Source organism: Rana temporaria, chromosome 5 (assembly GCF_905171775.1).
Source record: "Rana temporaria chromosome 5, aRanTem1.1, whole genome shotgun sequence".
In the NCBI taxonomy this organism is placed as follows: domain Eukaryota; kingdom Metazoa; phylum Chordata; class Amphibia; order Anura; family Ranidae; genus Rana; species Rana temporaria.
In genome coordinates, this window is record NC_053493.1 from 139,959,432 (window position 1) to 139,984,453 (window position 25,022).

At 41.6% G+C, this 25,022-nt stretch overlaps 2 protein-coding genes across 4 annotated transcripts in view; one reads left to right on the forward strand and one right to left on the reverse strand.

The window, feature by feature from the left end:
- The window catches only part of DPY19L1 (dpy-19 like C-mannosyltransferase 1), an 89,007-nt gene extending 67,179 nt beyond the window's left edge, over positions 1 to 21,828 (reverse strand). The window contains exons 1-4 of the mRNA XM_040353181.1: positions 21,736 to 21,828; positions 16,658 to 16,923; positions 11,341 to 11,365; positions 6,689 to 6,776 (exon numbers count right to left, since the gene is read on the reverse strand). Of these exons, the coding sequence (XP_040209115.1) occupies positions 6,689 to 6,776; positions 11,341 to 11,365; positions 16,658 to 16,895 (351 nt within the window). The 5' untranslated portion in view covers positions 16,896 to 16,923; positions 21,736 to 21,828. The remainder of the gene's footprint in view (positions 1 to 6,688; positions 6,777 to 11,340; positions 11,366 to 16,657; positions 16,924 to 21,735) is intronic.
- Positions 21,829 to 21,984: 156 nt separating this feature from the next.
- The window catches only part of BBS9 (Bardet-Biedl syndrome 9), a 514,138-nt gene continuing 511,100 nt past the window's right edge, over positions 21,985 to 25,022 (forward strand). For 2 of the 3 annotated variants that reach the window (XM_040353182.1, XM_040353184.1), the window contains exon 1: positions 22,207 to 22,322. The gene's annotated coding sequence lies outside the window, so the exon portion shown is untranslated. Of the gene's footprint in view, positions 22,059 to 22,206; positions 22,323 to 25,022 lie in introns of those variants that run through there. The other variant, XM_040353183.1, reaches the window with a different exon arrangement.

Consider the following 25,022-nt stretch of genomic DNA (forward strand, 5'->3'; position numbering starts at 1 on the left):
AATTAATATAAAACGCATTAAGTTTCCAAAGTACATTTAGATAATAACAATCAGCAATTAACTTATCTGTCTTGTTAGGCACAAAGCAAATGTCTGATCGATTTCCATGGTTAAATGAAAAATTTGCATACAAGTGAAAAGATGGAAATGCGCGGTTTAACAGAAAGCGCTTTTGTTCCCAAATTGAAGTCTATACAGAGCACTTCTGAGGAGAGCGGAGAATGCCACTTTAGATCGAATCTGTCAATAACGAACAATATCTCTATGTAAAGAAAAACGATTATGAAATTCTGTAAAAAGATCTTACATTTTTTTACCCACATAACATTTTTCTTTACCTTACAGTAATTTTAACACAGCTATGCCCATGTTAATATCATGCTTTAAAGGGGTTGTAAAAGGTACAATTTTTTTTCCCTAAATAGCTTCCTTTACCTTAGTGCAGTCCTCCTTCACTTACCTCATCCTTCCATTTTGCTTTTAAATGTCCTTATTTCTTCTGAGAAATCCTCACTTCCTGTTCTTCTGTCTGCAACTCCACACAGTAATGCGAGGCTTTCTCCCTGGTGTGGAGTGTCGTGCTTGCCCCTTCCCTTGGACTACAGGAGAGTCAGGACACTCTCTACGTTGCAGATAGAGAAAGGAGCCGTGTGTTAGTGGGCATCCTGACTCTCCTGTAGTCCAAGGGAGGGGACGAGCACGACACTCCATACCAGGGAGAAAGCCTTGCATTACTGTGTGAACAGGAAGTGAGGATTTCTCATAAGAAATAAGGGCATTTAAAAGCAAAATGAAAGGATGAGGTAAGCGAAAGAGGACTGCACTAAAAGGTAAAAAAAGCTATTTAGATAAAAAAAAAATGTACCATTACAGCTGCAAGGCTTCGATTCCCTTTCCGAACATGGCAGCGGCAGCACCCGAGAGCCAAGGGACAGATCGGCTTTGGGTGCCGACATCGTGGGCGCCCAGGACAGGCAAGTGTCAATATATTAAAAGTCAGCAGCTGCAGTATTTGTAGCTGCCAACTCTAAATGATTTATTTTTTTGGTGGAACTCCACTTTAAAGCGGATGTAAACCCTCACATATACCCAGTGAAGTGAACAGCCTCAGACAATACACAAAGACTAAACAAATCTCCCTTCAGGTTTTAACTTGTTTATCTGCAGTATTCTCTACATGCATTCAAAAGGGCTGAATAGTGGTAAAATCTTTCTGCATCTGTCTGTATCACAGAGAAGGGGGCAGAGAGGCTGCAGTTACAGTGTAAGATAGCTTATTGGAGGAAAGTGACACCCCCCCCCCCCCCATAGGCAGAGGAACAAAGGAACATGCAGAGCTGTAGTCTGAATAAACAAGCTCCACGCTTATCTCCCTCCCTGACACAAATGTATCTTGGATTGGGAAAATGTTGAAATGATTAATGCTGTTAACAGAGGAACTAAAGCACCAGAGAGAAACGACACTTAGAGCTTTGGGGAGAGATAAGCAAACAATATATATGCGCTTTGCTCAGATTCGGGAGCCGCCGGTAACAGCACACTCACTGAAGCAACGGCACGTACATGCCATTGCTTCAGTGCGCATGTGCCCATGGCGTTGGTACATGCAAATACAGGGGATATCTCCTAAACCGTTTAGGTTTAGAAGGAATCCGGGGTAGCTACAGGTAAGCCTTATTATATCCTTTGCTGTAGCAAAAAGTGGATTGAAAGGGTTTACAACCACTTTAACTTAGAAAATGAGGTGAAATTCTGCTGACTTCCATCATCTAATCTTGTGTAAGCAAAAATATAGATATCTTTTTTTTTTTTAATTTCCTTACTTTTGGGTGTTCTTTGCAAAGTGATCTTTATCGCATTCATTTAGCTATGAGAAAATTGCCTTACGAAGTGAACATGCTTTAATAAACCACCCCTATAGTATCAGTAATCTAACCAGCCTGCAGCCTGCCAAAATGACTAATATCTACATTTAAAATAATAACATAAAAGAGCAAGCATGTAAAATTACAAAACAAAGTAAAAAATATAGTACATGGCAGAGTGCAGTAATGGTATAATAATAGGTATATGCCGGATCCATTGATCATTGTATATATTATCACCACAGCAAATGCACTCAGCTTTATACTAGCTTACATGTATATTCCTCCCTAAAGCAAGCATGGGAATCGCAGAACGTTCATCTAGGTATGCGACAAAAATAAATATTTCAGAACACCAAGCCTATTCATTTATTTTTATCTTTTTAATACCTCTGTGTGTACAGGTTTGCAGCACATTCCCCGTTGTGTCTCCAGCTCAATGTTTTCTGTGCCTCAGTGGGCACAATTTGCTATGAACACTGAGAGACGCAGCGGAAAAAATGTTACATTGTCCAATTAGAGGAACCCTGCATGTCCACCTTCTCTCTTGGTAGCCACATTTCCTTTAAATATACAGTATGCTGTATTCCGTATTCTAATCAGGCCAACAAACTAGAACATACTACAAAAAGCAGAAGCATTCTTTTTCCAAGAGATCTTGATCTAGCCGGCATAAGTTTCGCGGATCATCAATGGATAGAAATGATAACTGAAACGGTCATGATTTTAAAAGTACTATGAAAACAAAGAAAAAGGGGCGCCTCTTATGCCCCGTACACATGATCGGAATTTCCGTCGGGATAAACTCAGACAGTCCTTTCAAGCTGTCTTGCATACACATGGTCACACCAAATTCCGACCATCAAGAACGCGGTGACGTACACAACTAGTGTTCATTGCTTCCGAGCATGCGTCGACTTGATTCTGAGCATGCATGTTTTCATACAGACGAACGGAATTTCCGATAGAATTTTTTTCCGGCAGAACATGTTCTCTTTCCAAGTCTGTCGGAATTTCTGAAGGAAAAACTCAGATGGGGCACACACGCGGTTGGAATATCTGATGAAAAATGTATTCTGACTTTTTTCATCGGAAATTTCGATCGTGTGTACAAGGCATAAGAGGACCAGATAACTCACGATTAAAAATCAACAGATTTATTCTGCTCACCTTGGCTTATGGCTGGGAAAACACAAATGTGCCCCACCTCAATAAAGTTCTAGGGAAATCACCTTCAATGAGTAGAATCATTTCTTAGCATCTTGTCCTGCATAAAATTAAATAGAAAGTCCACCCAGCATATGAAGACCATGATGTGTTCTGAAGGCTGGAACTTCATCAGACCCCTTCTGAAGAAGTCCTGATTGGAACATACGTACAAGGGGCGGAAACCCCAATAAAGTCATTATGCTGATGCAAGTGTCTGATGCCGCGTACACACGATCATTTTTCAGCATGAAAAAAAAAAAACGTAGTTTTTCCAACTTCATCATTAAAACGACGTTGCCCACACACCATAGTTTTTAAAAAATGCTCTAGCAAATCACGGTGACGTACAACACGTACGACGGCACTATAAAGGGGAAGTTCCATTCGCCTTGGGGCCGCTTAAGCTGATTCCTTGTTAGTAAAGGTCGATTTGCGCTTTTCTGTCTGTTACAGCGTGATGAATGTGCTTACTCCATTATGAACGGTAGTTTTACCAGAACGAGCGCTCCCGTCTCATAACTTGCTTCTGAGCATGCGTGGGTTTTTAACATCGTTTTAGCCCACACACGATAATTTTTTACAACTCGAAAAACGACATTCTTTAAAACGATGTTAAAAAATGCAGCCTGTTGCAGCCAGAACCTGAAAAATGATGTGAAGTCCACACACGATCATTTAAAATGAAATTTTTTAAAATCGAAGTTTTTTTAATGCCGAAAAATGGTCGTGTGTATGCGGCATCAGTAATTCCAGTAAATCAGGGAATTTGCGACTGCAAGTTCTGAGTTGTCTGGTATTTCTTCATCACTGTATCTCTCATATTCCTTCTTGCAGTCTACTCATTGTATAGGCGTTTAGGTATTATAATGCCGGACTTTCCGAGAAAAAAAGTCAGACAGGCTTTTTTTTCTCCTCGGAAAGTCCGGCCACATGTAGCCTCCATCTGACTTTTTTTGACGAAAGTCCGACGGACCTTAGGCTCGATTCACACTAATGCGTTTTTTGGTGCATTTTGCAGAAATGCAGGGACATTTTTAAAGGGTCACTAAAGGAATTTTTTTTTTTGCTGAAATTACTTTTTATTGGGTATAGAGACATAAAAGTTAACTGATTGCTTTTAAAAATGATTAAAAATTGAATTTAATCTATCATATAATGTGCCTCTAGTTTCACTTTCGCTTTCAAAGGTACATACATGAAGTTCCGGGCGAGAGGTGAGTCGGGAAGACACACAAAACAAAAACAAACAAATCCAGGGCAGTGTTTTGTTTTTAAAATGAATCCGATTGGTTCTGAGGAGTTTTAGACACACAGTAATGACAGCTTAGACCACCGTGAAAAGCTCCCAGTACTGTGGTTACAAGGAAACAGGCGACCAGGAAGTGTGGAGATCACAGCAGAATTACAGCTACTTCAAAGCAAAAACGAACAATGAGGACATGAAACCAGTACTGCAGTAAGGTAAAGCAAGCTATTTAGCTAAAAAAAAAAATTCCTTTAGTGACCCTTTTCCTATGGAACATGTTCACATCAATGCATTTTTGTGCCTCTGCGTTTTTGGAAAGGGTCGGGGACTTTTCCCCCCCTGCAAAAAACAACGTTTCGCATTTAATAGAATTCAATGGACCCGCATCCAAAACGCAAATTTTTAACCTGTTTATAACTGGTTGTTAAAGGAAATGTAAAAAAAAAAAAAATTGCCGGCTAAAAAATAAATAAAAAAATTATAAATAATAAAAAAAGAAATAGAAAAAATTGCGGTAAAACACGTGTCAAAAAACGCAGCAAGCACCGCAAAAACGCTCAAAAGCAACCTGCATAGGTGTGAATCGAGCCTAAGGCCCCATACACACAAGAGGATTTATCCGCAGATACGGTCCAGCGGACCGTATCCGCGGATAAATCCTCTCGAGGATTTCAGAAGATTTCTATGCGATGGCGTGTACACACCATCGCATTGAAATCCGCGCTGAAATCCTCTGGCGATGACGTGTCGTCGCCGCTATTATGACGCGGCGACGGGCGCGACGCTGTCATATAAGGAATTCCACGCATGCGTCAAATCATTACGACGCGTGCGGGGAATCCCTTTGGACGGATGGATCCGGTGAGTCTGTACAGACGAGCGGATCCATCCTTTGGGATGGACTTCAGCAGATGGATTTGTTGAGCATGTCAGCAAATATTCATCTGCTGAAAATCCATCCCAGGGGAGATTTATCCGCGGATAAATATCCGACGGAGTGTACACACCATAGAATCTATCCGCAGAAACCCATTTGATGGGATTTATCTGCAGATAGATTCTATGGTGTGAATCGAGCCTTAGATAGAGAATCTGTTCTCTTTCTGTTGGACTTCCGACGGACTCACGGCGGACTTTTGCACGGTCAAAAGTCCGACCATGTGTACAAGGCATTAGTGTTATTAACAGTGATTGGTGCCCTATTAAAAATGCTGTGAACACTATGGTCTTCCTTCTTACATGAGTGTCATGGAGTGGAAGAGTCAACCGTTTCCTACCATTGCAACTCAGCAAAAAATGGCGCTGGAAAACTAATTAAAAAAAATCTAACACAATCTCAACTTTCTAAACTGTATATAAATGTGAAAACAGCAGATATACATATACAACCTATGTAGGGAGATTTGGTTAATCTCTGTGTATAATCTGAGGCTGTTCACTTCACTGGGTGTATGGAGGGTTTATATCCACTTTAATGTTCCAATTCTTACTTTTTAAGCTGGTTTATTATTTTGTGATTGAATTATGTTCTTTTATTGTATTTATTATTATTATAATAATAATAATAATAATAATAATGCACACGTGCTGAAGAATTTTTTTTGAGAATAGCGCTGCACTAGTTTATAGATTTATACAAATAAATTAGGAATGTTTTTACATAAATGTGTTTAATATGTATTGTTTCCTGGGTGCTACTCCTGAAAGGATCCTATTTAAAAAAAAAAAAAAAAAATAATTACAGGAAAGAGCAAGCATGTACAAACGTGAACAGTCATACCAAAAATTTCTGAAATAGTATCTTAAAATATGCACTCACTGAACTACACTATAATGCTCCTTTAAGAGTCATAACTGTTTCCGATTTACAAAAGGAAATATACAAAAATGGAGAACAGATACTTAACTGCAAGCTAAAGTCTACGTAAATGAAAAAACTCTGATCATGAAGGACAAAAGTCTGTTTTGCACTCCCAGCTACTTTTCAACTATACATATTAACAAACAAGAGAAATCAGGGCTGGTTCCGTATTTATTGAATACTAGAGAGTCTTCAAACTCCTCTCAACATCTCCTAAGCCCTTTACAAATCCTTTGTTGAATTAAGCCTTTAGCACAAACATGAAAGGTTACCCCCTCCCCTGCCTTCTCCTGCTGCCTTAGCCACTGGCCCCATAAATATATAAAAGACTGAAGAGAGAGAAGTTTGAAAAAAAAAAAAAATATTATAAATATATATAATTTTTGCCTTTTTAAATCTGATATGTACAGTTTTTGCGTTTATCAGTATTGAAAAGACATATGCTAAAGCAATCACTCAAATATAAAAGACAATGGTCACATTAATACATTTTGAATAAAAACAAACCATTTCAGTGCGGAAACCCATTTCTCGTTCCAGCGTTGACAGGTGAGAAAAATGACGGTCATTCTCAAAGAGTGTAGATATGTAACTCCTACAGATAAAAAGGACACATGTAAACAAATTTACCATAAGCACTTTATATTTGTGACAAAAGTAACAAACAAATGTGGTTAACTGCTGTTTGACCTGTGTGACAAAGCGCATCTAAACCCAAGGAAAAAAAAAATATTGCAGCTTACCCCATCTATAGGGAAGCAGCGTTGTCATGCTAGGTAAGTAATTGGTTTTAACCTACAGAGCACATCCCCCTCTCCTCTATAACTTGGGAGTGTTTTGTAGTTCAGCAAGAGTTTACTAGAGACAATGCCAACTGATAAGGTAGAAAATACAGGAAGTTATCAGCTCACATGATTTATAGCAGGATCAATGGGCATTTTGGAAACACACGGTCGATCCATCCGATGAGAATGGTCCGACGGACCGTTTTCATCGGTTCACCGCTGAAGTAGACTGATGGTCTGATGTGCGTACACACCATCGTTCCAAAAACCGATCGGGTCAGAACGCGGTGACGTAAAACACACGACGTGATGAAAAAAAGGAAGTTCAATGCTTCCAAGCATGCGTCGACTTGATTCTGAGCATGCGCGGGTTTTGAACCGATGCTTTTGTGTACTAACTATCGGTTTGGACCTATCGGTCAGCGATCCATCGGTTCGATTTTAAAGCAAGTTCTCTAATTTTTGTCCGAAGGACAAAAGACAGATGGGCCGTACACACGGTCGGTTTGGACCGATGAAACTAAACTTCAGTCCGTTTTCATTGGTTTGGACAGATGGTGTGTACGCGGCCTAACAGATATAAGAAAAAACTTTCAATGGTATATTGAACAGATCAAAAAGGGAGCAAACAAGTTAATTGTTATGGTTTAAATATACAGTAAAACCTTGGTTTGAGAGTAACTTGGTTTGAGAACGTTTTGCAAGACAAGAAAAATGTTTTAATAACGTTTGCCTTGATATACAAGCTATGTCTTGATATAAGAGCAGCGTCATGTCACAACCGAGTGACATTAGTGATAAAGCTATAAAAAAAAAAAAAAAAAAAAAAAAATTATAATATATACACACACATTATATATATGTGTGTGTGTGTGTGTGTGTGTGTGTGTGTGTGTGTGTGTGTGTGTGTGTGTGTGTGTGTGTGTGGCTTATAGGCTACTTTCACACTGAAAGCGTCCGGGCGTCGGCACTAAAATGCCACTATTTTTACTGTCTTTTTTGCTGCACTTTTCAGCCGCTAGCGGGGCGCTTTTAACCCCCCGCAGCGGGCGAAAAAAGGGTTAAAAGCACCCAAAAAGCACCTCAGTGTGCAAAAAGGGTCTAAGTAATCCTTTTTCTTTCCTCTACCACATTTCGCTGGTCATTTTCCATTTACCGCCAAGTGCATTCTGCATTCTGGGTACCAAAATTTCCATTCGGTGCACATCTACTTTTAATTTGTTTTCCCCCTCGAGTAGAAAACCTCTGTTTAATATAATAACATGATCAGTCCCAGTGGTTTAATAATTAAAGAAAAAAAAAAAGCTGCAGCACTGGCATCCCTTTATGTTCGAGGGAAGGGGGATTTCAGATTGTTGATTCTCAACCCACTTCTAAAGGCAGCCTTGCAAGCATCTATGTTGTCTTTTCATTATTGACATTTATTCCTATACCTCCGGGATTAAGCCTTTTTTAGAATCAGTTGCTTAATTCTATTTTATGACCAAGGCATTGGCACAGAGATAGCGCTATAGTGTATTGTGTTTTGTATCCCTTTATGTTTGCAAGCTGTCTGAAATGACACTACATTGTCCAAAGAGAATTGGGACGCCTGCCTTTACATGCGTCATTCATTCACTCCATGAATGAATAACACGGCTTTAAGGGTGAAGCCCTGCACAGCCACGCCGTTTTAAAATTGTGACAGTGTGTGCAGGTCAAGGATACCCCGCCTGCTGTAACAATGGCGGATTGGGAGGGGGTGCAGGGCTGCTCTTTACTAACAAGTTGTACCCTAAACACACACACGCGCGAGCGCACACACGCAGCGCTTCTATAAATTAAGCCCTTTTAAAAATTCTGTATGGAATATAGTTTAAAAGAAGGCATAAGACTGCCAATCGCACCACATTCCAGAAGTCACCTAGTGTGGCCTAGAAAACAAAAATAGTAACATTACTGCTTGCAGATGGAAACAATGTTGTTTCTTTTTGCTCTGTTTTCCTGAATGCAGTGCCTATAATTTGTTTTCTACATGGGAAGCCAAGACAATAATTGCCATTGAAACTGATGTATGCAAGTAATCAAGATAATCAGACTGCTTAATTGGAGGGCTAAACACATCTACTGAATGCAGTCTACATGGCTGGCATTGAATATAGAGAAGAGAAAAGACTAGCTAACGCAGGTGGTACAAAAGATCATGCTCCATGCAATTCTATTTTCTGTATATGGGTGTAAACAATGGACAGTACATTTGAAATAAACAGGATTATTTATAACTCTTAGGTGTAAATTACTGAGCTCTTGGAGAAATTAACCACTTCCATACCGGGCCTATTCTGGCACTCCTCTCCTACATGCAAAAATTATCATTTATTTTGCTAGAAAATTACGCCCAAACACACATATACATATTATATATATATATATATATATATATATATATATATATATATATATATATATATATATACACACACACACACACACACACACACACACACACACACACACACACACACACACACACATATATATATATATATATATATATATATATATATATATATATATATATATATATATATAATAAATGTTTTTTTGTTTTTTAGCAGACACCCTAGGGAATAAAATGGCGGTCATTGAAACGTTTTATCTTGCATGGTATATGCGCAATAATTTTTCAAATGCCTTTGTATTTGGAAAAAAAAAAAAACGTTTTCATAAATTAAAAAAAAATAACGAAAAAGAGTAAAGTTAACTAATTTTTTTTGTAAAATGTGAAAGATTATGTTACGCCGAGTAAATAGATACCTAACATGTTACGCTTTAAAGGCGACTCTTAAATATTTTTTACAGGTTACCAGTTTAAAGTTACAGAGGAGGTGCTAGAATTGTTGCTCGCGCTCCAACGCACATGTGTGGTATGAAAGGCGTTTACATATGTGGGTGGGACTTGCGTGAGTGTTCACTTCTGGGTGCGAGCTACCGGGGACAGGGGCATTTAAATATATATATATATATTTATATTTTTTTTTACTTAATTTTGTCTTATGTTTGCACTTTTTTTACATTTTAATTTTTTTGATCATTATATATATATATATATATATATATATATATATATATATATATATATATATATATATATATATATATATATATATATATATATATATATATATATATATATATATATATATATATATATATATATATATATATATATATATATATATTTTTTTTTATTATTAGGTTTAAGACAAACCAACAAACAGAAAAACATACAAAAAAAAAAAAAAAAACACCAGACAACCTGGTCATAAACGTTAGGCAATACACTCAAACATAGAAAAATAAACTGACATCAGTGCAAAATATTTTTGATCACTTTTATTCCTATTACAAGGACTGTAAACATCCCTTGTAATAGGAATATATTGTGACAGGTCCTCTTTATGTAGAGATGTAGGGTCAATAAGACCCCACATCTCTCCTTCAGGCTGGAGATTGTGAAAAAAATAAAATTCACTGGTCTGCCGACCGCCACAATTGTGGCTTAGCTTACTTCCGGGCGTGGCGTCATGTCCGGGCCGAGGATCATAGAGATGACTGGTGACCATCTGGTCACCAGTCATCTCTATTTTTCCCATCCAGCGCTGACCGATCGTTTCTCTGGGTCCCCGATGGCAGCGGGGGGGGGGGGATGGTCGAACGTCCCCTATAAGAATGATCAAGCGGCGGAACTGCCGATATGATCGTTCTTATGGTGCACAAAATCGCAAATGTCTGAAAATAGTGACATCTGCATGATGCCTGTAGCTGCAGGCATCATTCAGATATCCCCACTGAAAGTCCAGGACGTCATATGACGTCCTTGGGTGGCAAGTGGTTAAAAAGAAAACTTGTCACAAGAGAAATATGCGGGGGTCAGCACTGGCAGCCACCATGTTTCTCTTACGATAGGAACACATACACCAATCATGTGTAAGGAGGCAAGAAAACAGTGTTTTGGGATCCCCATGCATTGAAACTTGGGCACGTGTAGCATTTTGATCCAGAACAAATTGGTTATGGGTAGTCATTAGTCAGGTCACTCAACCATTTACCCCACTAGGATGAGGGCCTCCTTATCAAAATGTCTATCTCTGGTGCCACCACCACAATCTCCACATTGTAACATAAATGTAAAAATATCCGGAGAGTCATAGCTCCCTCATAGTGGTCATGGCAAGTGGGAAGAATCTGAGACTTTGTTATAGCAATCCCAAGAGATGTAAAAAGATAGAGCGTAATCCAAACTGACAAAACCTACCAAGAACTGAAAAAACAGTTAAGCAAGAAAAAAGATAAACTGTACACCAATAAAGAAGAAGAAAAAAAAAATCTTACCAGTGCAAAAGACCAAATAAAGCAGCTGAAAAGGAAACATACCAAAATTGAGAACCATTCATTATTATACAGGATTTATATATTGCACCAACAGTTTGTGCAGACATTACATTTACAATACAATCAATAAAAGAGGAATCAGAGGGCCCTGCTTGTTAGGAGGAAGGGTCAGGTGATACAAAAGGACTGTGCGGGATGAGATGATAAAGAAAATAAAAGTTCAATCCTTAGGTAAAAGGCAGGATAGGCTTCTCCAAGGAGAAGGGTTTTCAGGAATCGTCCAAAAGGTATATAGAGTAGGAGATAGTCAGGCAGATTGGTGTAAGGAGTTCCAGAGGATGGGGGAGGCTCTGGAGAAGTCTTGAAGGAGAGTATGGGAAGAGGTGACATGGGAGCTAGACAGCAAGAGGTCAGAACATTTAAAAGCTGGCATGACAAATTTTCAGAAGTTGATTAACTTAAAGCGGAGTTCCAACTGTTTAATTTTCTTTTGCATGAATATTGTTTTTTTTAATAAACTTATTTATAGCACTCACGTTTTACAGATAGATCAGCGCTCGATTGCTGATTTCACAAAGTAAAATAACTTATATTCTGCTTTGCTGGTATTTTCCATCTTGCGGCATGCACTGCCCGTTCTTGTGCATGTGTAGTATGTACGGCTCACAGCGCCGTACAATTCAGACTAGAGCTGGGGAAAAATAAAATCGATTTGAATCTTGAATCGATTGGGGAGGTCAAATCGATTCAGATTTTTGACCAAATCGATTTTTTTCCCCCCATAGGACCCGCGCTCCGCGGACTTGGCCGAAGCAGCGGCCTCGCCTAAAAAATCCTGCCTGCAGCTCGCTGCGATCCTGGGAAAAGGCCGCGAGGCCAGACGCCGCGGACTAGGCCAAAGCCGCGGCCTTTTCCCAGGACCGCAGCGAGCTGTGGGCAGGATATTTTAGGCGAGGCCGCGGCTTTGGCCTAGTCCGCAGCCTTTTCCCAGGATCGCGGCAGACTAGGCCGAAGCCACAGCCTCGCCTAAAAACTCCTGCCCGCAGCTCCTTAGGAATGGCGCTGTGTCCATAAAAAAAAAAAAAAAAAAAAAAAAAAAAAACACTTGATTCGAATCGTGAATCAAGTTTTTTTTTTTTAAATCACAGATTTTTTTGGGGGCCAAAATCTCCCAGCTCCACTTCAGACATTGCCATCACAACTGGCGTTGTCGCTGAAAATGCCCGCCCCATTGTGAGGGCAACAAAGTCCTCAGCGCTGCCCACTGACTCCTGGAAAATTATGACACACATCTCCCAGGAGCACCAGCACTGAGGGAAATTTGCATCAGGCGCCACAAAGAGGAAGTGGCAGAATATAAAGGACCCCATAGCAACAGTGCTGAAGGGGTGAGTAAAAAAAAAAAAATCCAAATGTTTTTGCTGATGCATAAAAGCTGTTGATTTCTGCAAAGTTATTTTTTGGGTGGAACTCCGCTTTAAATAATATTATGATTTAGAAAAAATTCCTATGCGCATGATTCGGTGTTCAAAACCCATACGCCTTTTGAAGATCACCCTCGATAGGTCAAGGTCAGTGATGGCGAACCTTGGTACCCCCAGATGTTTTGGAACTACATTTCCCATAATGCTCAACTACACTGCAGAGAGCATGAGCATCATGGGAAATGAACCTGTCAACTACATGACATGTTGTGTTAAATTTAACCTTAGTTCCTATGGGTCCCGTTCACAACTATGCATTTTTTTTTAAGGAGCAAGGACATTTTTTTTTTTTTGGAGCATGGTGTATTTTTTTGGCTCCATAGACTTTAATGGAATTGCAATAAAAATGCATGTAGCTGTGTTTTTTGATGCAGTTTTTTGACATGACAGACAGACAACTCCTCTTACAAATAGCAACACTTCCCAAAAAATGCATCAAAAACGCACATGGAAAAAAATGCAAAACATGCTGGAAAATGCATCAGCCATGTATGTATAGATGTGCACCTAGCCTTAGATAGCCCTTCTTGTCACTCGAAAAGTCTGAGAAATAAGCTACAAACGCGATAAATATAGACCACAAGCAATTATGCATCTGACTGCCAACTAGATCAACCACAAGAAAAGTAACATACGAACAAAAATAATAATGTTTTGACTTCAGATACAATGTAATTAATGTTAAACTGTCTCTCAAAGTCCTAATATGTGAGGAAATAAGCCAACATATGAAAGGCCCTTTTTCACCATTTTTTTCCTGGAAACATACCATATTGTAGTGCATTGCTTCAGCACTGTAGCCTCCAAATTGTGGCCCTTTGCTAGCCTTGATCTGGCCCTTGGGGCACTATTCTTCCCACTGATTTGAGGCACTATTCTCAATACCGACACCAGCAGTGGGGCACTATTACTGCCACCAACATCAATGACGGGACACTATTCCTCCCACTGACAGCAGTGACGGGACACTAATCCTCCCACTGATAGCAGTGACGGGACACTAATCCTCCCACTGATAGCAGTGACGGGACACTAATCCTCCCACTGATAGCAGTGACGGGACACTATTCCTCCCACTGATAGCAGTGACGGGACACTATTCCTCCCACTGATAGCAGTGACGGGACACTAATCCTCCCACTGATAGCAGTGACGGGACACTAATCCTCCCACTGATAGCAGTGACGGGACACTATTCCTCCCACTGATAGCAGTGACGGGACACTATTCCTCCCACTGAAGCCAGCAATGGGGCACTATTCCTCCCACTGATAGCAGTGACGGGACACTATTCCTCCCACTGATAGCAGTGACGGGACACTATTCCTCCCACTGATAGCAGTGACGGGACACTATTCCTCCCACTGATAGCAGTGACGGGACACTATTCCTCCCACTGATAGCAGTGACGGGACACTATTCCTCCCACTGATAGCAGTGACGGGACACTATTCCTCCCACTGATAGCAGTGACGGGACACTATTCCTCCCACTGATAGCAGTGACGGGACACTATTCCTCCCACTGATAGCAGTGACGGGACACTATTCCTCCCACTGATAGCAGTGACGGGACACTATTCCTCCCACTGATAGCAGTGACGGGACACTATTCCTCCCACTGAAGCCAGCGATGGGGCACTATTAATCCCACTGAAGCCAGCGATGGGGCACTATTCCTCCCACTGATAGCAGTGACGGGACACTATTCCTCCCACTGATAGCAGTGACGGGACACTATTCCTCCCACTGATAGCAGTGACGGGACACTATTCCTCCCACTGATAGCAGTGACGGGACACTATTCCTCCCACTGATAGCAGTGACGGGACACTATTCCTCCCACTGATAGCAGTGACGGGACACTATTCCTCCCACTGATAGCAGTGACGGGACACTATTCCTCCCACTGATAGCAGTGACTGGACACTATTCCTCCCACTGAAGCCAGCGATGGGGCACTATTAATCCCACTGAAGCCAGCGATGGGGCACTATTCCTCCCACTGATAGCAGTGACGGGACACTATTCCTCCTACTGACACCAGCAATGGGGCACTTTTCTTCCTCCTACTGATCACAGGTACTACGCAACTGAGCACCACATGAGGCAATTGTTTTTTTCCCCCACTGATGCAGGAAGTGGGACATTTTCTACCCCCACTGCCCACAATTCGGCCCTGCTAAAGTCTAAAGAAGGGTAAACTGCCACTTTAGAGAGCATTGCTTTAGCGTGTTGGGATTCCATTCAAAAAGAAAAAGGCACCACAACAATGTGTGCATAGTGCGTTACTGCAACGTAAATGTGTGAAGCCAGCCTTAAGCCTCATACACACGGTCGGACTGACTTCAAACAAAACTTTTCCGTGGATTTTTGTTTGAAGGGCGTTGGCTGTGAACTTGGTATGCATACACACGGCAGGACTTTTTCAGCAAACTTTCCCAAAATCCAGTGGTTTTTCAACTCTTTACCGCCACCCTTTGGTCAACTTTTGCCATTGTTGGTTGATTTTAACATTGGTTCTGAGCATACGTGTTTGTACTTTGGACAAAAGACCAATGAACTTCTGTACACACGATAGGACTTTGCACCGCAGGACTTTTGTTGCCAAAAAGTTTGTCCGTTTACAGAGCGAACTTTTGTCTGATGAAAACGGTCTGATTTTTTTGAAATCCTGCTGATTTTGAAGTTTGTTGTCAAAAAGTCTGTGTGTATGGGGCTTTAGAAAGATCAAAAAATGAACAACCATGTAATTAAAAACAGCCGTCTATGAGCGTTCCATCTTACTTTACTGGTCAGAGCACTGTGGGGAAATCTTTGCAATCTGTATTTTTCTAAAAACTTTACACAAAAGCAGTCATCAAACATGAGCATGCGTACATAGGAAAGCAAGACATGATACAAAGTACACTACAAAGTAAATACATTGCTAATGGGAAGCTAAAAGGCAGCAGCTAACAGACCTTAATAGTAATGGGTTGGTGGCTGAATGAGCAAAGTAACAGAATCTCTTTACAATTGCCGGAAAAAACTAAGCAAACAAAATATGAAAGAATATTGCAAAGAGCTTTGACTTGTTCATACTGGACGTTTTGCCAAGTCTCTTGGACGCCATTCCTCCTGGTAGAATAAAACGCATCTAACGCGTTTAGGCGTGTCAAGAGCTTATACATTAAAAGATAAGTAAAGGTTCACCCCCCAGTCATACTTACCTTGGTGGATGGAGCATCAGACTGATGCTACATCTGTTCCCCGGCGTCTTTGCACTGAGAACCGAGCATCGCTGATGGCTCAGTTCTCACTCCCCTCCCACATCACTGGTGCATGCACTCTGAGGGAACGGCCACCAATGTCGTTCCTTCAGAGACCTATGGTGGGAACAGCGGCTCCCGCGCACAAGTGCACCCGTTTGATGCTGCTGGTGCAGACAGAGTGGGTAGAAGATGGTGCAGACAGAGTGGAAATGAACATCGTTATTTGATCGGTAGTGTGTGTTTGGGCTTTGGGGTGCACACCCTAATGCAATAGGCTGCACACACCTATGGTTAGAAAGTAGGAGGTTTCCTTTGATTCCGATCACTGTGTAGCCAATAGTAGTTTGACGCATCGAATTGGACTTATTCAAACTGAACTGAGAATGAGCGGTGAAATGTCTTCACCATTACAGAATACATCCAGTTGAATGTGACCAACTGTAGTGATGTTAGATGGTAAGTGAGAAAGAAGGATATGGATCCAAAACAGAAAGTTGACCAGCTTTTACCTAATCGCCATTTCGTTAAACCTTGTATAGGACTGCCATAAATACAATATTAGACCACAGGGAAAGCTTACCAATCACCAGGTGGAACCCAACCTTTGCATTGGCCGGGCTGAGGTAAGAGAAGAGGCGCTCCTTGGCTCCCTTATTATTCCTGTGATGGGTGGTCTCGGTTGGGTGGTGGCTCCTAGTTCTCCCCTTAGGGGAAGTGACCCCCCGATGACGATGTCTCACTTGACCATCCGCCACTCCACTCTGCTCACCAGACTTGTTTGGGGAATCTCTGAGCCGGGGCCTGCCCTCCACGGCCATGATATGGACCACTTGCAAATCAAAACTCCTGAAAAAGAGATATACAACTTAACCGTCAGAACTAGAATCTCCATTCTTTTCTGTTATTTCTATACAATACCGCATGGCACTTAATATCTACTTCAGAGATTCTACATCCTTCATGACCAGGTCATTTTTTTTCCTATTTAGCACTGGGCTACTTTACCTGGCAATTGCACGGTCATACACACTGTACCTAAACTAAATTGTTATTTCTATTTTTTTTTTTACACAAATAGAGCTTTCTTTTGTTGGTACTGTATTTGATCACCACTGTGTTTATTTTCTGCTGAACAAACAAAAAGAAGAAAACAAATTATATATATATATATATATATATATATATATATATATATATATATATATATATATATATATATATATATATATATATATATATATATATATATATATATATATATATATATATTACAGAATTATTAGGCAAATTAGTATTTTGACCACATCATCCTCTTTATGCATGTTGTCTTACTCCAAGCTGTATAGGCTCGAAAGCCTACTACCAATTAAGCATATTAGGTAATGTACATCTCTGTAATGAGAAGGGGTGTGGTCTAATGACATCAACACCCTATATCAGGTGTGCATAATTATTAGTCAACTTCCTTTCCTTTGGCAAAATGGGTCAAAAGAAGGACTTGACAGGCTCAGAAAAGTCCAAAATAGTAAGATATCTTGCAGAGGGATGCAGCACTCTTAAAATTGCAAAGCTTCTGAAGCGTGATCATAGAACAATCAAGCGTTTCATTCAAAATAGTCAACAGGGTCGCAAGAAGCGTGTGGAAAAACCAAGGTGCAAAATAACTGCCTATGAACTGAGAAAAGTCAAGCGTGCAGCTGCCAAGATGCCACTTGCCACCAGTTTGGCCATATTTCAGAGCTGCAACATCACTGGAGTGCCCAAAAGCACAAGGTGTGCAATACTCAGAGACATGGCCAAGGTAAGAAAGGCTGAAAGACGACCACCACTGAACAAGACACACAAGCTGAAACGTCAAGACTGGGCCAAGAAATATCTCAAGACTGATTTTTCTAAGGTTTTATGGACTGATGAAATGAGAGTGAGTCTTGATGGGCCAGATGGATGGGCCCGTGGCTGGATTGGTAAAGGGCAGAGAGCTCCAGTCCGACTCCAGACGCCAGCAAGGTGGAGGTGGAGTACTGGTTTGGGCTGGTATCATCAAAGATGAGCTTGTGGGGCCTTTTCGGGTTGAGGATGGAGTCAAGCTCAACTCCCAGTCCTACTGCCAGTTTCTGGAAGACACCTTCTTCAAGCAGTGGTACAGGAAGAAGTCACCATCCTTCAAGAAAAACATGATTTTCATGCAGGACAATGCTCCATCACACGCGTCCAAGTACTCCACAGCGTGGCTGGCAAGAAAGGGTATAAAAGAAGAAAAACTAATGACATGGCCTCCTTGTTCACCTGATCTGAACCCCATTGAGAACCTGTGGTCCATCATCAAATGTGGGATTTACAAGGAGGGAAAACAGTACACCTCTCTGAACAGTGTCTGGGAGGCTGTGGTTGCTGCTGCACGCAATGTTGATGGTGAACAGATCAAAACACTGACAGAATCCATGGATGGCAGGCTTTTGAGTGTCCTTGCAAAGAAAGGTGGCTATATTGGTCACTGATTTGTTTTTGTTTTGTTTTTGAATGTCAGAAATGTATATTTGTGAATGTTGAGATGTTATATTGGTTTCACTGGTAAAAATAAATAATTGAAATGGGTATATATATATTTTTTGTTAAGTTGCCTAATAATTATGCACAGTAATAGTCACCTGCACACACAGATATCCCCCTAAAATAGCTAAAACTAAAAACAAACTAAAAACTACTTCCAAAAATATTCAGCTTTGATATTAATGAGTTTTTTGGGTTCATTGAGAACATGGTTGTTGTTCAATAATAAAATTAATCCTCAAAAATACAACTTGCCTAATAATTCTGCACTCCCTGTGTATATATATATATATATATATATATATATATATATATATATATATATATATATATATATATATATATATATAATAAAAACATTTTTATTATAATACAGGTTTTATATAGCGCTAACAGATTGCGCAGAACCTAACAAAATAAAGGCAGACATTACAGTTACATTACAATTTGGTACAAGAGGAATCAGAGGGCCCTGCTCATTAGAGCTTACAATCTAAAAAGACAGGGTCCATTGATACAAAAGGTAATAGCTGTGGGGGGAGAGATAGATGGACATAGATAGATAGATACATAGATAGAGATAAATAGATAGAGATAGAGATAAAGAGAGATAGATAAATAGATAGAGATAAAGAGATAAATAGATAGAGATAGTGATAGTGATAGATAGATAAATAGATATAGATAGAGATAAATAGATAGAGATAGAGAGATAAATAGATAGAGAGAGATAGAGATAAAGAGATAAATAAATAGATAGATATAGAGATATAAATAGATAGAGATAGATAAATAGATAGAGATAAATAGATAAATAGATAGAGATAGTGATAGAGATAGATAAATAGATAGAGATAAATAGATAGAGATAGTGATAGAGATAGATAAATAGATAGAGATATTGATAGATAAATAGATAGAGATAGATAAATATAAATAGATAGAGATAGATAAAGATAAATAGATAGAGATAAATAGATAGAGATAAATAGATAGAGATAAATAGATATTATATATCTATCTATCTCTCTATCTAAGTTTTAGCGCCTGCAAACTATGGTATATTTTCCTGGAATTATAATTTTTGTAATACTAGTATTGGTGATGATCAGCAGCTTATAGCGGGACTGCGATAGTGCGGCGGACAACCTGACAATAACCCCACATTCACATCGGGTCGTTTTGACACGTCAAATTGCCGGCAATCTAGTAAAGCAAAGTGTAAACTAACCCTAACTTTTTGAAACTGTTAACCGGTTCCCGTCCGGCGTACGAGTATGTACGTCGACAGAATGTCACGGCTGCGCAAATGGGCGTACAGGTACATCCCCTTTAAGTTACGAGCCGTGTGGTCGCATGCGTGCCACCGCGTGACCCTGCCGTGAGCTGAAGAATGGGGAGCAGGGGCGGACTGACAACTCATGGAACCCCCGGGCAATAGAAGATTATGGGGCCCCCCCGGGATTACAGATGGCCACCACACCAGGAGGCAGTGCAGAGGTGGGGCAACTAAAATCTCAGGATTTTCATATCAAAAGCATGTCGTATCAGACATATCAGGGACAGATGTAAAAATTGCTTTTTTTTTTTTTTACATGCTGTCCCTGGTTTTACTGAGCCTGGCAACCCTGATGGGGCCCCCTAGTGGCATGGGGTCCTCGGGCAGTGCCTGAATGTTCATTCCGCCCCTGACGGGGAGATGTTAGTGTAAACACATCTCACCGTTCTGCCTAGGTGACACCATCGCTGATCGTCTGTTCCCTGTGATCGGGAACAGCAATCAGTGACGTGTCACATGTAGCCACACCCCCTAACAGTTACAAGCACTCCCTAGGACACACTTAACCTTCAGCGCCCCCTACAGGTTAACCCCTTTACTGCCAGTGACATTTTTACAGTAATCAGTGCATTTTTATAGCACTGATCGCTGTAAAAATGACAATGGTCCCAAAATGGTGTCAAAAGTGTTCGATGTGTCCGCCATAATGTCGCAGTCACGATAAAAGTCGCTGATCGCCGCCATTACTAGTAAAAAAAAATAATAAAAATGCCATAAAACTACCCCCTATTTTGAAGACGCTATAACTTTTGCGCAAACCAATCAATAAACGTTTATTGCGATTTTTTAACCAAAAATATGTAGAAGAATATGTATCGGCCTAAACTGAGGAAAAAAATTGTTTTTCTATATATTTTTGGGGGGATATTTATTATGGCAAAAAGTAAAAAAAATATTGCTTTTTTTTTTCTTCAAAATTTGTTGGGAAAAAAAGGACGTAAATTTTATTTAGGAGCCACGTCACACGACCGTGCAATTGTCAGTTAAAGTGCCGAATCGCAAAAAGTGGCCTGGTCTTTGACCAGCGAAATTAAGTTGATAAAGCTGAACTCTGGGACAAGCAAATATTGTCTAAGTACAAGAATGATGTGCATTACATAAATCTGTGTATTTCTTCCAGATCTGTGCAGTAATCCAGTGTGAATATTTACCTCTGTAATAAAGACCGATCACTACCGCCCTCCACCCTTGTGCAGAGTGGCTGGTCTTGACTCCGCCCACTCCTGTAGTTTTTTTCTTCAGGCAGTCTGTAGTGGGTGGGACCTAGTGGCTCCTCCCACAGCTCTGCTCAGGCCATATACAGTACAGTCATGATGTCACGGCTACTTTAACAAGGTAATATCTGGGTTTTTAAAGGCAATCAGAGCACACAAAGTGAATTTATATCTTTTGTGGCTTATTAAGAATACAATTCAATTAAAGTTTTTGTAGCCTGGAGTTCAGCTTTAATCAAGTCCCTCAGATGAGATGTAAAGCAGTTTTTAGATGTATTTTCAATGGAATGTATGAAAAGCAGTAATCAGCAAGCCCCGGCATGGCAGTGCCCAGTAATAACGGCATGCATGGATGATCACATGGTACAGAACTAACAAGCCGTTATACACCGAGCTGAGAACAATTCCATCCCCTGCCTGTGTAGGGCGCTGTACCCGGCATCCCGCCTCACAAGGTCACATGACCCCCCCTCACTCAGCCCTACAAGCTTCCCCCCCGCCGCTCTCCTCATCATCTAAATCCCCTCAGTATTATCATCACACAAACACCATTACCTCCTGCTCACTGTGCTGCCAGTCCACAGTAACACCCACTCCAGGAGGACTCTGCCACTACTAGAGCTCCTTTCCTCCTCCCCCTCCGGGCTACAACAAAATGGCCGCCGCTAGTCATTTGCGCCCATTATTTTTCGGTCTAGCGTTTGAATGACACTTCACTCGTTTATAACATGAAGTAAACGTAGTAATCACTGTGCTACGAGAAAATGGCCGCCGCTCCCTAAGCGGTTTCTCCTTGCTGTCTATGTGCGCAAGCGCGTAACTATGGCAACGGGAAGTCGCTGGGCAGCCGTGGAACGCACAGGGGGACTCGGTGTAAGGTGGGTGGAGCGCAGGACGGCTGTACAGGGTACCATATACATGACATTGGGGGGGAGCAGGCCTATGAATGAAGCGGGGGGGCTGTGTGTGCACATGAACTGGGGACAAGCAGCGGAGAGATGGAAAGGCTATGAGTGGCTGATTGGGAAGAGGGGGCGGGGGTCTCTCAGCCTGACGTCATCAGCTCGTCTGTGAATGGACGGGAGGTGATGAGCCTGCGGGTGACAATAAACTGTCCTGTCCGGGCACACACAGGGGAGCAGGTAGGTGGCTCGTGTATACCTGGCCGATCGTGTGTCTGTATGGCTGATCCTGCCTGTCATTGGAGGTCTCCTCATTACAGTCCACTTATAGCAATCACTGAGCTTCCCTGGGGATCTATATATAAAGTGTCTAGTAATGTATATCCAGGTGGGTGATGAATGGATGGTACATCTCTATGGGGACTTTCCTGATCACTGGGATCTCTATGTGTATAGAGGCGACAGGTGATCATAGGTGTGCACCCCAAAGCCCAAACACACACTACCGATCGCCCACAGTGTTCATTCAGAAAGGGAAGGGGCTGGTAAAGTGCATATTTACTGGCCCCTTCCCCACTTCTAAAACATCCCAAGCACCAACAGCCGATAGGAGAGGAGGGAAGCTGGCAGTGCTGCAGGGGGAAAGATGGGAGCCAGGGCAGTAGAGGGAATCTGTGCTTCACAGGGTGATTAGGGTGTGCCTGGGCACACTTGGTACACCCTGTGCACATGCCTATGCAGGTGATCCTGCCTGTCATTAGAGGTAGATGTCCCTGGATGTCAGCCCTGTGTGTCTCCTCATTACAGGCCACTTATACCAATCACTGGGCTTCCCTGGGATCTATATATAAAGTATCTAGTAATGTCTATCCAGGTGGGTGATGAATGGATGGTACATCTCTATGGGGACTTTCCTGATCACTGGGATCTCTATGTGTATAGAGGTGACAGGTGATCCTGCCTGTCATTAGAGGTAGATGTCCCTGGATGTCAGCCCTGTGTGTCTCCTCATTACAGGCCACTTATACCAATCACTGGGCTTCCCTGGGATCTATATATAAAGTATCTAGTAATGTCTATCCAGGTGGGTGATGAATGGATGGTACATCTCTATGGGGACTTTCCTGATCACTGGGATCTCTATGTGTATAGAGGTGACAGGTGATCCTGCCTGTCATTAGAGGTAGGTGTCCCCCCTGGAACCTCATTACAGTCCACTTATAGCAATCTCTGGGCTTCCCTGGGATCTATATATAAATAGCCAGATACGGGTAGAGATACGCCGTCGTAACTCCGAATCTGCGCCGTCGTATATTTAAGTGTATTCTCAAATTGAGATACGCTTAAATGTTTCTAAGATACGACCGCCGGCGCCGTCGTATCTTAGCTGTCTATTTACGCTGGCCGCTAGGGGCGTGTACGCAGATTTACGCCTAGAATGCGTAAATCAGCGAGATACGCCTATTCACGAACGTACCCTTGCCCGTCGCAGTAAAGATACGCCGTTTATGTAAGGCGTTTTCAGGCGTAAAGATAAACCACCAAAAAGATGGCCCAGCCAATGTTAAGTATGGACGTCGGAACCGCGTTGAATTTTAAAATTTTTACGTCGTTTGCGTAAGTCGTCCGTGAATGGGGCTGGCCGTAATTGACGTTCACATCGAAAGCAATGAGTCTTTGCGGTGTAATTTGGAGCATGCGCACTGGGTTACGTCCACGGATGGCGCATGCGCCGTTCGTTCAAAACGTCATTTACGTGGGGTCATGCTTACTTTACATAAAACACGCCCACTTCTTCCACATTTGAATTAGGCGCGCTTACGCCGGCACATTTACACTACGCCGCCGTAACTTAGGACGCAAGTTGTTTGTGAATACTGTACTTGCCTCTCTAACTTATATGAGATACGCTACGCCTGCCTAAAGTTACGCACGTCTACCTGAATCTGGCTAAAAGTATCTAGAAATGTATATCCTGCCTTGTGGTGCGCTTTCAAAACCGCTGCAGGTCTGATTTCTGTGTTACTGAGTCATTAGCTATTTTAAATAGGTTGAATAAGGCGGAGCTTATAAATAATTGCGCAGAGTGGCGTAGGGGTTATCATAAGGGTGTCAAACTCAATTTCATTGAGGGTCGCATCAGCATTATGGTTGCCCTCAAAGGGCCAGTCGTATCTGTAAGACTATATACATTTTATCTCAGAGGTGCAGGAACTCAATTACGCTTCCCTGGCGAAATGCATCGAGCAGTGGCGGCTGGTGCTCAAAATTTTTGGGGGGGGCGCAAATAAACGAAAAAAATAAATAAAAATATTAATTGCAGCCTCACTGTGGCCATCAATTGTTGCCACTGTGCCATCAAATGCAGCCACTGTGCCATCAATTGTCGCCACTGTGCCATCAATTGTCGCCACTGTGCCATCAATTGTCGCCACTGTGCCATCAAATGCAGCCACTGTGCCATCAAATGCAGCCACTGTGCCATCAATTGTCGCCACTGTGCCATCAATTGTTGCCACTGTGCCATCAATTGTTGCCACTGTGCCATCAATTTTTCGCCACTGTGCCATCAAATGCAGCCACTGTGCCATCAAATGCAGCCACTGTGCCATCAAATGCAGCCACTGTGCCATCAAATGCAGCCACTGTGCCATCAAATGCAGCCACTGTGCCATCAATTGTCACCACTGTGCCATCAAATGCAGCCACTGTGCCACCAATTGTCGCCACTGTGCCATCAATTGTCGTCACTGTGCCATCAATTGTCGCCACTGTGCCATCAATTGTCGCCACTGTGCCATCAATTGTCGCCACTGTGCCATCAAATGCAGCCACTGTGCCATCAATTGTCGACAATGTGCCCATCAATTGCTGCCAGTTTGCCCCCTCAAATACCACTAGTTTGCCCCGCAAAAGGCCATCAGTTTGCCCTGTAAAATG